This window comes from Solanum lycopersicum, chromosome 6 (assembly GCF_036512215.1).
Source record: "Solanum lycopersicum chromosome 6, SLM_r2.1".
Taxonomy (NCBI): domain Eukaryota; kingdom Viridiplantae; phylum Streptophyta; class Magnoliopsida; order Solanales; family Solanaceae; genus Solanum; species Solanum lycopersicum.
In genome coordinates, this window is record NC_090805.1 from 40,376,921 (window position 1) to 40,395,394 (window position 18,474).

The window sequence follows — 18,474 nt, forward strand, 5'->3', positions numbered from 1 at the left end:
ACAAATTTTAAAGTATAAAGTCTTTAAATATAAAAACTACATATTAAAAGTGCTACTATTAACATTTAACAAGGTCAATGAACACACATGCAAATTCGTATTTAGATATATTATAATATGGATATCGACTAAAGATGAAAGAAATGTATAAATTTGTGTTTAAATATATTATATTTATATCGAATAAAGATGAAAAAAATATATATTTATATTCAAACATATTATATTTATATTGAATACAAGATGAAAGAAATTATAAAGTTATATTTAGATATATTATATGAATATCGGATATAGATGAAAGAAAAAATTGTATAAAAACGACATATGGAGTTTTTTTTAGTACAATAATTTTTCTGTTTGTACTTATTTTAGCATATGGGTGATTTAATCACACGTGTCATATTTAGGGATTGTAATTATCTTTGCCACTTTTTTGTTTTTTTTTTCTTTTTTTGTTTTAGTTTTGACCGGTAGCCAGAAAAGGTTTTGATTTAAAGGTGTGTTTGGTATAATGAAACTATATTTCATTAAAAATAAATTTAAAAAGTAAATTTTTATTTATTTATAATATTTTATTTATTGGAATAAAGAGATATAATTCTCAAAGTTATTTATATTTTATTTAGCGAAATAATATGAAATAAAGAGCGGAGCTGGAGAGTAGCCCGGATGGGATGATCAAAGGATGGGGATTGGGTAGGTAAGAAATGTGAATAAATTTAAAACGAAACTTATATAACTGGTGTTTCTTTAATTTCTCTCTAAAAATTATTCAAATATAAAGAGAAATTGAAAAATACTTTTTTACGTACAAAATACACCCTTAAGTAATTAATAGTTGCTTATACTATTTTCTGGAGTTTAATAATGAAATCTATTCACAGCTTTAATCGAAGGCTCATTTGGTGTGAGGGATAATCATAAATAGTTTTGGAATTAAAAAAATAGTTCGAAAATAAAATTTAATATCTTAACTCATTTAGTTGGCATGTTTGGGATAATTTGTTTCACCATTTATAGTATAGTAATAGAATAACTAACCTCAATGTAATTAATCGTAAAATAACTAGTTTCCAATCAATGACTCATTTGTCATTATTGGATTTACAAGCTTTAAAATGGAAAGATAATATGGCGGGATAGATTAAATTAACATCTAATTATAAATTATGCATTAAATTTTAAAAAAATTATCTATGTATATATATTTATATGGTCATAAAATCAATTAAAATTAAATTTTTAAATATTTAAGTTTTCAAAAACTTAATTAAACTACTTTTGGATTTTTAAGGTTTATTACTCATAAAAGCTATTTTAAAACAATAATTGAGTAAGATGCATATTGAAATACAATTTTAAATTTCAAAAATCACAACTCTAACGATTAAATTTTTAACTTTAAAATCTCTAACAAAATGAAAACGAGTTTTTGACTATCTATCCTATTTGAATTTAATATTCTTTTGCTTAGCTGATCCCTATTTAATCCCACTTTAATTTGCTTAGACCCTATTCTGAAATTAATTAATTTTTTCTTCCTGCATTCTTCATTATTTGACCACGTAAAAGTTTATACAATTCTTAAATCAACCAAAATCTTAATTACTTGGGAAAAAAATCATTTTCTCGTGAATTAAGTCAACAGGCAAATATTTACTTTTTAAATAAATAAATATAATTAAATCTTCAAAATAATTAATTGACAAAATAATATTTTCCAAATTTCATCATATAAAATATATAATTAGAATTATTTTCAAGTTGACAAACTCTTTGAGTGCATGAATTTGTTTCAATAAATTGAGCACAAGCAGTGAGGAGAAAAAACATAAAATGAAGTAAAATATAAACTTCAAACAAGGAAGAAATATTTATAAAACAAAATATATTTCAAATAAATTATCGTTAGTTATTTCCTATTTTTTTTATTCAAATATCTCCCTCAGTATGCTATTTTATATATGGATTTATTTGTTTTAAACTACTAACTTAATAGTAGTCATTTCAAAAAAATTATATAACTACAGGGCCACTCTTCATTTTCTAAATCCTACACTAACCAAAAAGTTTAATTTTGGGTGATTGGATAGTACTTTCAACGTTTTTATTTGTACGCCGTTCTTCCTAATAATAAATGTTTCTTAATAAAGAATTTGTCTTTTCATAAAATTAATATGTAAATAATACTTCCTCCGTCATATTTTAAGTGACATTATTTTCTTTTTGATCAGTCCCAAAAAATTATGTCACATTTCCTTATATGGTAAGTTTTTAAAGGTATAATTTTTTTTTTATCTTTATTGGTCTTACTTAATTTTCTAATACATTTATGAAGAGAGAGAAAAATGAATTACTTTTTTGAAGGGCAATTTGGTAAACATTTCAAAGTTTTCATTATTTCTTAAACTCCGTGCCCGGTCAAATTTACCGCATAAAATGGGACGGAGGAAGTATTATTTTTTCTACTTTACCCTTAAGAGTTATTAATCTTGAAAATATAAGTTTGACTGACATATGAAAATTAAATGATTAATTAATGTTCATTGGTCAATCTAATTAATCAAAATAAATTAATTTATGTTCACTTATTAAAAATGTATAATACATAAACGTGTCTTTTAACTTGGCCTCATTTTACATTTACACTCTCAAACTTTGTGTGTGCACCAGTATGCACTTTAACTTGTATAAAATTTAACAAGGAGACACATGAGTCCTGCATGGCATAATACGTGTAGGACACCATGTAGGACAAAAAATGTCATGTAGAATGTTATATGGGACATGTGTGTTAATATATTTAATTTTATACAAATTTAAGTGTCCAGTTGTGCAGATCCAGAGTTGGAGGACATATATATGTGATTTGAGGCCAAGTTTAAAAGGCATATTTATGTATTATGTTTATTGGAAACTTGACTTCAAGAAAACACTATATAAAAATACAATATAATGGTACCCTTATATACTCTCTCCGTTCATTTTTATTTGTCATTGTTTGATTTGATACATTTATTAAAACAAAAAAGGGTCTAATATAACACTTTACATTGCAATTTAGAGTTGATATATTAATGTTACATAAATGACTCACATATCCCTACCGTTACAAAATTGACTCGCATATATGCCTTACCGTTATAAAAATGGTTCATATATACCCCTAGCGTTATAAAAATGATAAAATTAATTATAAATTATTTTTTTGATTTTCAATATTTCAAAAAATCACGTATTTGATGTTTTTTCGCACATGAATTGTTTTTTGGCTTCTGATTATTCTTATTTGAGTCTGTTATTCTTATTTTATTTTTTTCTTTCATTTTTTGGTGTAAGACATGAGATTTTATTTTATCTATATTATAATTTATTTTTTATATATGTAAATTTTTTTAGGACATTTATGATAAATTTTATAAGAAAATAAGTGAAAAGAATAAATTTGATCATCAAAATAATAAATTCAACTTAATTGTTGAATTAAAAAGTAAAAATAAATCATTTGAAAAAAATTAAATACACCCCAACATTGATTTTTTAAAAATAAAACTAATATTTCAAAATTATATTTTTTAACTTCAATTAAGAAAAAAAAAAGAGTATATGAGAGTTATTTATAAAATAATAGGAATACATATGAGTAACTTTCAAAAGCGGTAGATATATCAGCTCTAAATGGAGTAAAGTTATTATCCTTTTTTTCTTAAAAGTAATTATTGATATAAGTATTTTGCTACCAAACTATCCCGATTAAATGATGTTTAGTACTCTATTGAATCTTGAAAAATAATGTGGAGAAAGATTTTTTAATGTTCAAGGTAAAACTTAGAAAAATATAGCAGTTTCTTTTCTTGACATGTCAAAAGTGATAAATAAAAATGAAAATCTATATTAGGAATAAATAACAAGTAGAAGTGAACAGAAACAATAATATCTTAAAGGACGCGAAATTTGAACTCCTCACATATAAATAGAAACAGAGGAAGTAATTTTTTAATGGTTGTTAGAAGATTTGATTAAATACTCTCCACCCCTTCCGTTCACTTTTACTTGTCAATTATTCTTAAAATAAATTTTATTTTTACTTGTCACTTTTGACATAGCAAGAAAAAAAATTCTCATGTTTTACTCAAAAGTCTCAACATTAAATATTTATTGTCCAAATTCAATTTTTAAGTCAATATCTAATAGCAAATATTCTCTCTATCCCTAAATATTTATTTATTTTTGAATTGACACACCTATTAAGAAAACAATAATTGACATACTAAGTTTATCAATTTACCCCTATTAATTATGAAGTTGATGAATTAAAAAATTTAGATTTTCAAGAAATTTCACCTTTTTTCAGAGTAATTAATCGAAAATATAATAGGTAAAAAAATTGATCCATTCTTGATTTATCAAACTGGACAAGTAAAAAAAGAAAAATAGACAAATAATTAGGGACATAATGAGTAGTTTGGTAAAATACTTTTATCAGTAATTATCTTTTAGGTGTGTTAAATCAAAACCTGACAAGTCAAAGTAAACGTAAGGAATCACATTTTTTTTTATCGAAGTAAGTCATTATTTAAATCATTTACCACAATAGTACGTTTTTTTGAAATTTTATAGAACTAGAACCAACATATTTGACAGTAACATTTTAGGTATTATTTATTAAAGAAAATCTATGGTAAAAAGACAAATATCTAACAGAATAAACAAACATACAACGATATTTTCAAATATGTTTTATTAATCCATCAGTCACTAATACATTTTAAGACAAAAACATTGCTAACAGTAATGACTCTTTAATAACACAAGAAAAGTTTAAGTCTCAAAACCAACTAGGTTTATAAATAGAGTAATTAGTAGAAAAAATAAAGAACTGAATAATAACGCTAAAATAACATACTATTTTTACCTGTAAAATGCAGAAAGTAACGGAAAAAGAATAAACACATATTTACTTGAAGATTTAGACCAAAAAATTTTCAAAGGCAAGCTAAGGCTGGTGTGAAAAATATAAATCTTGGTCATTCTAATCGTTAATTTTGACTAGATAAAAATTAAAAATCTAATAAGAACTTGGAAGAGGAATAAGTTCTTGGTAAATACAAGAGATAATTTAATAATAAAGTGAATTATATTGTGGTCAATAATCAATGGAGTGAAAATTGTCAATACAATTGGTAACTTTTTATCCTTATAAGGTGTGCACGATTGAATTTTAGAAAATCGTTACTGTTGATGATGTGTTAGCCTAAAAAAAATGTGTGTGAATAATCAATTAATAAAACGAATTTAATAATAACATTTTATAATTGATTATCTGTTGTCCCTTTGTCTTTTCGCCATTGATATTATATATTATTTTAATAAATTAATTTGAATAATAACTTACTTTGATTAAAAAAAAATTGAAATATCACAATTTGAAAGCTCAATCAAGAAAAGCCTTACTGACTATAAACATTTCGTAATTGGCATATCAAAACCTTTTGTGATTGGCATATAGACTACAACTTACTCCCTCCGCTCATCTTTACTTGTATCATATAACAAAATTAGTTATTTAATTTTACTTGTCTAGTTTAAAAAACTAAAAGATGATTTATCATTTTGTGTCCATTTTCTTTGCTATTAATTACTATACTATTCATTTTTCAATATAATTGATGACTCAAAATTAATAGGGGTGATATAGTAAAATTAAGCATCCATTTATATATATATTTTTAATAGGTGTGTCAAGTTAAACATAGACTTTGGACAAATAAAAATAGACGAAAAGATTTATATAAGTTCATGACGCTAGAATAAATAGTTCAATATTGTAGTACAAACCCTAGATATATAAACAAGTAGATTCACTACTAGTTTTCAGAATCCATCTAGACCAAAATCAAATTGAAAAAAATGTAGTAGCTAGGTAAGTAGAACAATTCATATAAATATGTCACTACATTTCAGTACTTAATTAAAACCATGGGAAGAGCCCATAAAATTAGGTAATAATTCCAACATGAAACAAAGTCTTAGCTAATACTCATTACATATAACTAGAATTGATTAATTAGTGTTTCTAGCTATAGTAGAAACCCAAATTAAAATTATTAGAGTTCTTAATTTAAAGTGGGAATTAATATAATTTTACATTCTTTCATGTAGATTTGGCTGCATTGGCTGAACTCGTAGGCCAAATGGCATTTGGTACTCATAATCCCTTTCTCTTTGATGATACACTTCTTCATGAATTCCTCTCATATTTCCACTTCCACCAATGGCTCCCATCTCCTTTTGGTGCTTTAGGAATCCAAAAACATACAATTTGAAGAGACAAAATAGTTAACCAAACATCTATTTTTAATTTGTCACTATCACTCGAAGAAAACTATGAATAATATGGAGATTTTCGTAGAAATTAGTATGAAAATTCGCATGAAACTTATTTTCCTGTAAATTTTCATACTAATCCCCGAGAAAACCTCCAAGCAATTCACACTTTTCTGATAGTGTATGTACATTCAGATAACAAGTAAACTGGAGCAAGTACTTTTAGAGTTTTAATAGACTTGACAACTAATATGAGACAAAGGGAGTAACATACATAAAATATTCGAATTTTTAACTACACACAACTTAGTACTTGAGGGGTTTATATATAGTCCACTTTTAAAGGTTTAGGGGTAATAGAACTTCCGTAAAGTATTTGTGTGTAGTTAGAAATTCGATAATAGACTGGTGTTTGGTGATTTAGTTTTTTTTTCTCGAGTAACATATAAAAACATTGTATAATTGTTTTTACTATATAAGCAGTGTGAAAATTGAAAACCTTGTATTCTTCACATGCGTGTACATAACATATAATATATATATTGGCATATGGTGAAAGAGTTCTCACAATTAATTAAAATTAAGAAAGAGAGAATAAATGCACAAGAATTATATATTATAGTGATAATATTATTGTTGATAGTTTCTAATGTTTGTAATTGTGGCAAATTAATTAAGTTATGAAATAATTATGACTTACCAAAGCATATTGAAGTTGCTTATTTTCCTCCTCCAGAATTTGATCCTGAATTATTTCCCACAAATAAATAAATAGATATTAGTAATTTATCCCGCAAATTTCTCATTTTCGATGTCGCATTCATGTTGAATTATTCAAAAATATATTACTTATTATTTGCACACTTACATTTTTCCTGACCATCCTCAAGATTTCAGACTGTCCAAGAGTAAATATGAAAACAAAAAAAAGGATATCAAAATCAAAGTATAATTAATTAAGATATGATAAAAATTAGGGAAAATTAATTAATTAGTTAACCTGCTTGGCACTGATACTAGAAAGTCCATTTTGTAAGGCTTCTTCCATAATTATAAGCTCTTTATGGGTAAGTTGATTGATATCTTCTCCTTTGAGGTGCCTGTACACATACATAATCTTGTACATCAATAAAATAATATAAAAAGGAGAAAAATTAATTAATTAATTAAAAATAGTGAAATTAATTACCTGAGCTTAACCTGCATACTGTCATTCTCTTTCTTGATTCTATCAATTTCATTACTCAAATTCTGTATTATTAAAGCATTTCCATTTATTCAAAAAAAAAAAGAAGAAAAAAGCACAATTGTAAATTGTTATATGCAAATTAATTATAGTAATATCGCAACTCATTTAGTTGAGAATAAATTACTTGATGATTAGTTATTTTAGATACACAGATTTTATTTTTAACTAATCGAGATCGAGTGATAATTTTCGAAAAACACTTGAACAAATTATCCAATCAAAATTTGTCCTTTTTTTTTTACTAAATATTTACCAAAAGAATTAACAGTACAAAGAAATTGCATGAAAAAGGAAAAAAAGAAGAAAAGCACAAGCTTAAATTGTTATATGCAAATTAATTATAGTAATATCACAACTCGTTTAGTTGAGAATAAATTTCTCGATGATTAGTTATTTTAGATACACAGATCTTATTCCTAACTAGTCGAGATCGAGTGATAGTTTCCAAAAAACACATGAACAAATTATCCAATCAAAATTTGTTCTTTTTTACTAAATATTTTTACCAAAAAAATTAACAGTACAAAGAAATTGCATGAAAAAAGAAAAACAAAAAAGAAAAGTACAAGCTTAAATTGTTATATGCAAATTAATTATAGTTATCACAACTCGTTTGGTTGAGAATAAATTACTCAATAATTAGTTATTTTAGATACACAGATCTTAACCCTAACTAGTCGAGATCGAGTGGTAATTTTCGAAAAACACTTGAACAGATTATCCAATCAAAATTTGTTCTTTTTTACTAAACATTTACCAAAAAAAATTAACAGTACAAAGAAATTGCATGAAAAAAGAAAAAGAAAAAGACAGATCATATGATTTTGTGTTATTTTTTTTCCAGATCTATTGATAGATGTAACATTTCATACAGAATTTCTGCTCCTTAAATAAGCATTCATAATATTCAGTAAAAATAGGGATCTACAAAGCTACATAAACATCCTATTTGTAGATCTACTCCTATATTTCATTTTTCAACTCATTTAACATAATTTTAGCAAAAAAAATAAAATAAAATAAATAAAAATATTATACCTCATGCTTAGCATCCCATAGTCTCCTCCCAGAAGCTTTTTGATAACCATCCAACATATCACTTATCCTTAATATTATTTAAAGAAAAATAGAAATCAACAAACTAACAAATCATTAAAAAGTTAAATAAAATAAAAAATTGACTTACGTAGTAGAAGGGCTACAATATTCATGCATCTTTCCAGAACTAGCAAAGATTATAAGTGAAACCTTAGCTTCACAAAGAACAGTAATTTCTTTAGCTTTCTTTATTATACCATTTCTTCTTTTTGAATAAGTTACTTGCCTGTTGTTTGTGTTTTCTATTCTCTTTATCTCTATTTTACCTCTCCCCATGATGATCACTTACTAGTAATTTTTCTTCTTGAAATTGAATAAGTTTGAAGATTTTTTTTTATAGAGGAAAATAATGAATGGTATTTTCTATTAGAGGTTTGGTAGACCACAAACTTTATATCTTCTCAGCAAAGTAGGGTTTTTTATGGGCATTTGACAATGCCAAACCACTGATTAATATCTTGTCCTTTTGATACTACCTTTTATTGGATTGTTAAAATTATACATTAAAAAACATCTTACCCCTATGTTACACTTTTTTATCCTTAGGTCTTTCCTTTTCCATTTTCTAATGAATTTACAAACTAATTATTATTAAGATTATAATAGTTGAATTGAATACTCATTTAAGATGTTCGTAAGATTTAGATCATCTGAATCTAGATATATATAAAAAAAAAAGAATCTTTAAATTTATACGACGATTGATAATGGTGATGACTAGGGATGATGTGTAGTAGTTGTGGGTGTTGATTGAGAATGGTATGGGCTAATGGTGTTGTGAGTATTGGGCTGTGGTGATGACATCTAACAGTTGGTTGATGGTTGTTTAGTTGGTGGTGGTGACTGATAACTGTGCTAGATTATATTGTGAAAATTAATAACATTGGTGATTGACGATATATAGTCGTAATAAATGATGATGATTGATGTAGCTATTGTGTGGTAATGGTGGTGATAATGATTTTTAAAAAATGATAGACTAGTGTGTTAATGACTAATTGTAGTGATTAACAATATCAATTGTAACTCAAGATAATCGTTATAGGTGATGATAATTGATATTGTCTATTGTAATGATTCGACAATAGTTGATAATGATAGAAAATGATGGAAGGCGTAAATGGATGTAATTAGTGAATCATATTTATATCTTTGCATAAATTCTTAAATAAAAAACTTAATGATATTACAACTTTGTTACACAAATCTATTTAGGCTTACCAAGGGGTTGAATGACATAAAAAAAAACACAAATGCACATGATTAAGATATAAAATAACATATTAAGATTCATATATAAAAAGCAAATAGATTAAATTGACTTTTTAATTAAGTGCAAATAAGTAAGGATTAAACATTGACATAGTTGTTTTTAACAAACACTTTGAAATAGTCATCTTAAAATTATTTTTTCTTCTCTTCCTATTGATCACGGTATTGATAAAGACCCAAAAAAAACCTAATTGGTCATTAATTAGAAGACATAATACCACTTCTTACAACCTAAGCCTAAACGAGTACTTCCTCCGTTTCAATTTAATCATCTTATTCTTTTTATCCATTTAAAATTTAATTTTTTTTCTATACTTAATAAGTTGACAATCCAAACATTCTACATGTAAGTTTAAAATTACAAGATTCAAAGAACATTTCATTACATTACACACACATTTTAAAGTAATAAAGAATTGTAAGATTATAAAATCTCTTTGTTATTTTTTAAATTACGTGTTATCGTGTTCAATGAAACTAAGATACTTAAATTGAAACGAAAGGAATATTGTAACCTAGTTTGAGTTGAACGTGTTAAAGGGTCTAGTCATATCAAAAGGACATAGTGTAAAGATTGTGGAATATATGTAAGTTGGAATTTGATCGACAACTTTAGTATAAATTTTGAATATAGCGTAGACCTTGCAAGAGTCTTGTCTAGGTGCCTTGAATAAATGAAATTAATCCAATCTAAACCATCAAATCAAAATCAAAATGTTTTTTGTTTTGTAATAATAGTAATAGGTTTGAAAGGGTCAATGAGGGGAAATTTTCTTAAAATGTCTATTATCCATCAAATGAAGGAAAATTCTGAGATAAAAAATCAAACAAAAGACCAAGAATATAAGTAGTAGACCTAGGTTTAGGTTTTGATTGACGTTCTAATGTTTAATTGCATTGGGTTTTAGGCAAAAACTCAATCATTTGCCTTGTGGACAATTTTATGTGTGTTGGTCCAAAAATTGTAGTCTGGACAAACAAGTTCTTTAGCTTCTTGGAAAATCAAATAGTGCATGAAGTTCTTTTTTTTTTTTTTTATTTCAAAGAGTTATAAAAATGTAAAACAAAACAAGATATTGTTTTTGTTTCTAAAAGAATATTGTAAGCTAATCAATAATATGTTTATTTATATTTTAAATAAAAGATACTGAAGTTTTATTCTTTTCCTAACTAATATATTAGTGGGGTGTATAATATGCGGAAAAAATACCTTATATGGATGTAACGACCTGTTTAGTCGTTTTGAGCAGCAGATCTTATTTCTGGAAAAACAGGCTGAGATGACGGAACCCACGACGGACCGTCATGGGCACGACGGACCGTCGAGGGGTCTCGTTTCAAAACACTTAGAAATTCTGAAATTTGGGTACTAAAATCGACTCTCTGAACTTCGTGACGAAAATGCAGGACGGACCGTCACAGGCGTGACGGACCGTTACAGACTCTTCAGAGAATTGAGTCTCTGAACTCTGTGACGGAGCAGCAGGACGAACCGTCGCAGGCACGACGGCCCGTCACAGGCTGCGTAATCCCAGACTGGGTCGGATTTCTGTTAAGTAATTTAAGGGGCGTTTTGGACTATTCCGGCTTTAATTATAAAGTTAGTGGGTTTATGTTAATAAGTCTAATTACTTGGGGGTTAAAAGAGGTAACCTTGAGTAAATTAGTGGGTTATTATTGCCATCTTTTATTCTTAATTATATGCTAATTAGGGTAAAAGAAAGAGGGTTTGAATAAGAAAAAGAAGATAATAGAAAGAGAGAGAAGGAGAATCGATAGAGAGAGACGAACGAAGAGGAAAAACACAAGGCTTTGGGAAATTCTTGCTTGATCACTAGTCTTTGGTGGAGGTAGGTTATGGTTTCTCTTACGATATTCGTAGTAAACTCTTAATAGCGAATGATATGTATTGATAATATTGTAAACCCTGCTATGTGCTTAATTGTATGCTTGCATGAATGTAATTATATAATTATGATTATATAAGCATGATGAAGTTATTGAATCCCAAATCTTGCAAAACCCTAATCTCTTTGTTAATGATGAGGCCTTGGTATAAAAGAAGGCGTGATGAACTAAAATAATGAGATTGATGATGCCTTGGTAAGAAAGAAGGCTTGATGAACGAAAGTAGTGAGATTAGGGGATCGGGTGCCACGTTCTGGTACCAGGATAGTATATGAGGATCGGAGTGTCACGTTCCGACACCAGGATAGAATATGGATCGGGTGCCACGTTCCGGTACCAGGATAGTATATGAGGATCGGAGTGTCACGTTCCGACACCAGGATATAATATGGATCGGGTGTCACGTTCCGGTACCAGGATAGAATATGGATCGGGTGTCACGTTCCGACACCAGGATAGAATGAGGATCAGAGTGTCACGTTCCGACACCAGGATAATATATGGATCGGATGCCACGTTCCGGTACCAGGATAGAATATGGATCGGGTGTCACGTTCCGACACCAGGATAGAATGAGGATCGGAGTGTCACGTTCCGACACCAGGATAGTATATTGAGGAGCGGAGTGTCACGTACCGACACGAGAGGAATAAAGATAATGAATCTTGAAAGATGTTAATATATTCAATCTAATGAACCTAATTCCCAAATGAGTATGATGAGGAGACGTGAGTCCTCATTGATGAGCTTGGTGTTGTAACCAAGGGTTATGGTAATTGTAAATGCTACATGTTGAGTATCATAGTTGCTTTTATGATATTACTTGGTATATATTGATTTCTATTTTGAGTTGGCCGATGATATCTACTCAGTACCCGTGTTTTGTACTGACCCCTACTTTTATGTTTTCTTCTTGTTTAATTGTGGAGTGCAGCAAACGTGCCGTCATCTTCGACTCAACAGTAACTCTAGCCAGTCTTCATTACTCCGGATAGCAGGGTGAGCTAATGCTTCTAGCTTGGACTGGATCTTCCTCTTCATGTCTTGATGCCTTGAAGTTCCGGCATGGACTAACTTTTATGTATTTTTAGCTTCTTAGAAACTCTTAGATTTAGTAATTTGAAGTAGATGTTCTTGTGATGATGACTTCCAGATTTTGGGAAATAATAGTTATTGAATTGGTTTTTATTAATGAGTTTAAGTCTTCCGCATTACTTTATGTTGATAGTACATTGAAATGCTAAGGTGTAGATTGGTTGGTTCGCTCACATAGGAGGGTAAGTGTGGGTGTCAGTCGCGGCCCGATTTGGGTCGTGACAATGGGTGGTTGTCAATTATGATTGTTCATGGCTATGGTTAAAAAATAAAATTGAATCACAATCCAAACCAAACTGATTTAGGAACTTGGTTAGATTTGGTTTTAAAACGTTAAAAATCGATACTATTGATTTGATTTTAATTTTACAATAAAACAACCGCAAAATAATTAAACCAAACCAATAAATTAGATATATAAATTTTATAATTATTTATATATTATTCGTAAATAAAATATGTATATTTTGTTAAACTTTAGTTAACTCGAGTCTTTAATTTTATGGTGTTCACACGCTCAACACTACAATTTTAGCCCAATTATTACAATCCTAGGTCCAAGCCCATCAAAATCTTTTACTTTAGTCTTTACTTGCCCCATCTCACATAAGATAGTCATATTTTTTCTTAATTGACCAATTTATTCGTGTAATAATAACTTTAATATTGCTTATTTAAATCGATAATAGCTTTCGCGTGAATTAATAATGTACTAAGTATTTGTGTTTATCGAAACACATAAGTCATAAAAAAATTATTACTTTTAAATCGAAAGAAAGAAGAAAAAGGGTAGATGAATTATTACAGTTTGTAGTGCATGAATAATACTATTTTTTTTTATAATATTGATACATTACATAACTATTTATATAATATTGACATATTACATATACATCCATGCAATCATTTTTATTGTATTTTTCAAAGGAAAAACTATATAACTGGACATACTTCACTACCATATATATTATCATTATCTATACTTTCACAATATTACATATTTTATCACTAATTAAGAGTTTTATATCACATATTGAGTAAAATGTTGCATTTTTGCTATCAAATACACAAAAATAGAGAGAGATACGAGCAAGATTGTGGAGGGAGGCAAGCGAGTTTTGTGTGTATCCAGATAAATGAGAATCAAACTAGATACACACTAGATATAGTTTGACTCACATGTATCAGAGATACCAAATATACGGGAGGCGAGCGAGATTTGTTATGTATCTCAGATACATGTGAATCCACTTGAATATAATGTATCTAGAATAAATTACACCTAATTTTGACCCATATATCCAAAAAATATATATCTGAATATATCTAGAAATATTAAAATCTAATAAAATACGTAATATTATAAATTTTATGTATATTTAAGTAACTGATATCTAAAACTAGTAATATTTAGTAAATTTTCCTCTTCCCTTTTTATCACTTACAAAATTATATAAGAAGCCTTCTTTTTTGAAAAATGAAAATTGGATATAACTAATGTAAACAATTCTCTTGAATCGTTCATTTGTGTAAGCCATATGAAACTTCAAGCAAAAAGTTAGATTTGACTTTGGCAAGGCTAGCTTCACACATCACGTAAGTTATTTTGAGACAGATATAAAATATTATCTTTTAATTTTGTGATTTAGAGAGAATATATTTTTATAATCTGATCAAAATTTAACCGCTGTTATAGTTAGTCTGCATTTCAATGATTTAGACATCAAATGCTAGCTTATTCGATAATTTTTTTTTATCACCACTACAAAATGATAATTGAATAAAAGAGGGATCGTTTTTCTCTCAATTGGATAGGGTCTAAAGGGGTAAAAAGATGGTTAAGGTGATTTTTTAGGTCACGTGATATTTTTAAAATATAAAAAATTAATATTAAGATTTTTTTCAAGATGGGCCAAAATAATTTTAAGTTTTGTTTATTAGTTAACTTTGTCCTTCATTATACTATTTGATTTATTTTTTTTAATTTAGTAAAAATTAGTTTGTTAAGAAAAAGGATATATATGCAATAGTTGTTAGACAATAAGGACATATATACACATCATTTTATTAATACGGGATAGATCAATTTTAAAAAATAAAATTAGGGATATATTTACCTTATTTTCTTTTTTAAAATTAGATATTCAAATATAAATTGAATGACAAGAAACAGATCTCGAGAGTCATGAGGTCCATCGATCCTAGTCCATTTGGTTTAAACAACTTGTTTGACCTAATAAATAGATTATTATCACTTATCAGTGTAATCACTATTGCTTAGTTATTACTTTATCTTTGCTTGATTTACTCTTAAGCAAACTAGATGGAAGATAGTAGACTTTACCGGTGGGGATCATAGGGTAGAAATTTAAAATTTTAAATATCATAATTTAGATCTTATGGTATTTGATATATGAAATTTTAAACAAGTTTGATATTTAAAATAATATTTATCATTTATCATTTTTCTTTATCAAAATGTTGAATAATGTACGGTGTATATAATTATTTGTAAAATTTACTTACGCACACACATTCACGTACATACATCCATATGTATTGTAGATACATAAATTATATTAGATCAAATTCATATAACATTTAAATTAAATTTATGTTCATTTAGGCTGAATGATTAATTTGGGATTTACAAATAAATAAGTTCATATTATTAAATTAAAATTCAAGGTTCATTTCACCTTAAAGTCCAAACTCATGTCACGTGTCACAATGACTAGGTATCCAAGACCAATAAGGAGAAACAACGTGTCCAAATGAGGTGATAGTCCTAGTCAAATGCAAGAACCAATCACAATCTGCCAAGTGTCAAAATGGCATCCTTTGGTCTATTATAAGCAACCTCGTCCACCCCTTATAACTATAAATAGGGGATGGACATGACATTCAGGAGGAATCAAAGAAAAATCTTCAACAAGCTACAACATCAACTACATAACTCTTCGAAGGAGTGATCGACGGAGTTCTTTTCGAAGATCGACTTGAAACAACGAACTGCTTTCTGACGTTCTCGGAGATCGACAACATCTCAAGGAGGTCTACATCATCCAACAATTCGAGAAGTACACTATTGAAGCCCCTCGAATCTTGGAGAAGCTTAGGAGAGAGAATCAAGAGAACGCTTAACAAGCATTCTACAATTGGAGAAAGCTACAACATCAACTAAATAACTCTTCGAAAGAGTGATCAACTGAGTTCTTTTCGGAGATTGACTTGAAACGACGAAGTGCTTTCGGACGTTTTCGGAGATCAAATACATCTCAAGAAGGTCTACATCTTCCTATGTTTGAAAAATACGCTATTGAAGGCTCTCAAATCTTGAAGAAGATTAAGAGAGAAGAATCAAGAGAACAACATAATTGTACTCACAAGATTCATTAATAAAATAACAGTTTCTTTCATTTATTTTGCTTGCAGTTAATTTTCAGCGGTTACAAAAATTTGTTGCAAACACATATATATTAGCAAATATTTAAAATAGTAACAACTAATTATTTAGATGTTGAAACTTTCACTTCTCTATCGTTATTCAAATATTTGTTTTGGGTCATTAATTAACGAAGAGAAATTGTTTTTACTTTATTTTAATTTTTTTTATATGTCCAAGATATTAATATGATATAATTGAAATATTTGTTGAAAAGCCAAAAATCAAAATTTTTGTTATACGAATATAAGGAAGTTAAAGTTGATCAAACTATTAATTTACCGTATCACAAAATATTAAAACAGAACTTTAAAATGTCAAATTATAATAAATTAATTTTGATATCACAATAATTTAGTATTTTAAAAAGTAAACCAGGACTACTTGTTATGTTATTCAGAATATGGTGCTCCAAAGTAATCCGGTAGCAGAATTGACACTTCCAATCCTATGTGATTTCGCTTAAATAACTAATATTAAAAAGAACAACTTTCACATATAGCAAATACAAAATTTATATTTATATGCTATAACAAAGATTGCATAATTGTGTTCTATAGCAAACATAAATATGTGTAAATCATTATATATATACAAAGAAACCAATTGTATAATTCGCTATACATATACAAAAGAAAACAGTTACATACAAATCAATTATATAATTTGTGTATGTATAAAACGAGAAGAGATAAAGAAGAATATTTGTATTGTATAATTATAAGTGCATAAGAAGAAAATATATGTATTTGCAAGTGTATATACAATTTTCTTTCAATTTATACAAATAGAAACGCAATTTATGCATTTCGTTTCTATTTGTATAAGCGATAGAGACGAGGGTGGCGAGCGAGATATGGGAATGACGAGCGAGAACTGAGAGAGGGGAATAAAAATATATGTATATATAATTTTTTCTCGCTTTGTACAAACAGAAACACATTTTTACACACTTGTGTTTTGTATAAAAGTAAGAGGAGCGAGCGATAGATGGAGCGAGAGAGGGAGAGTGGCGAGAGAGAGTTTGAGGGAGAGTGGTGACTGACAAACAGTTTGCTACAGGGTACTATTAAACTAAAGTATGATTATATCATTTAATTTGACTTATTAGTTTGCTATTATATACAATTTTTCTTATTAAAAACTACTCTCTCAGCTCCTATTTAGTGGTAAACTTATTACTGTTTTTTATTTTTTATTTTTTCAAAGTTAAGTTATCTATAAATGAACATGAGTTAATTTATTTTAATTAATTGATTTGATCAATAAATATGAGTAAATTAGTTAATTTTTTTTACTGGACAAATTAATATTTTCAAGACTAATAAATCTCAAAAATAAATATTATTTATGTATTAATTTTGTAAAATGACAAATATCAAAAAAAATTATTTTTTCATGAAGACAAAATTTAGATAAACGCAAGGAAATATTATAAAAGGAAAAGAATTTTTTAATTATAATTGTTTGTCTGTCAGTGCTATTTTGTTTGTTCTTCTAAAATAAATAAACATAAATATTAGTTTGACACATTGGAAGTTGTTCTTAAATCTGAACTCACCTGCTAGCGGCTGGCTCCAAAAACAGGCCAATTCACGAGAATAAGTGGGTTAAAGTCAAAATTTTAAAAGAAGAATTATGTTTATTTAATTTTTCTTAATATAAATTTAATTTTACTTGTAATTATTTTTTTATTAATTGAATAGTATAACTTTTTTGTAATATTTTGTGCGATAATAACAAATATTTATAAATTATCATACATTATATAACAAATTATAGTTTTGATTTTCCTGTTCCAATAGAATCAATTATTAATATTAACTATTAAATTATAATTGAAGTGTTTCAAAAAATGAAATTAAGACTTTACTTCGTTAAATTAAAATTATAATTTTTTTATTTATATAATATTTTGTAGTATTTTTAATTATAAAAACCAATATTATAGTAATTTTAACGTAGAAATATTCAAAATTAACATAATATTTTTTTTAAAAATTAATTATTTGATAATTTAAAAATCTCTCAAAGAATTAAAGTCAATATTAAAATATGATTAATTCTAATAAAAAAT

The 18,474-nt window shown here is 27.3% G+C and overlaps 1 protein-coding gene across 1 annotated transcript; it reads right to left on the bottom strand.

Annotated features, from left to right (window-relative positions):
* Window positions 1-5,919: 5,919 nt before the first annotated feature.
* Window positions 5,920-9,040, bottom strand: TPI (floral homeotic protein PISTILLATA-like). Its single transcript, NM_001247146.2, has 7 exons — window positions 8,766-9,040; window positions 8,618-8,684; window positions 7,520-7,581; window positions 7,331-7,430; window positions 7,199-7,228; window positions 7,031-7,075; window positions 5,920-6,300 (listed from the first exon to the last, which is right to left on the bottom strand). The coding sequence occupies exons 1-7, from the start codon at window positions 8,951-8,953 to the stop codon at window positions 6,148-6,150; spliced, it is 645 nt and encodes a 214-aa protein (NP_001234075.2). The 5' UTR covers window positions 8,954-9,040; the 3' UTR covers window positions 5,920-6,147.
* Between the last annotated feature and the right edge of the window lie 9,434 nt (window positions 9,041-18,474).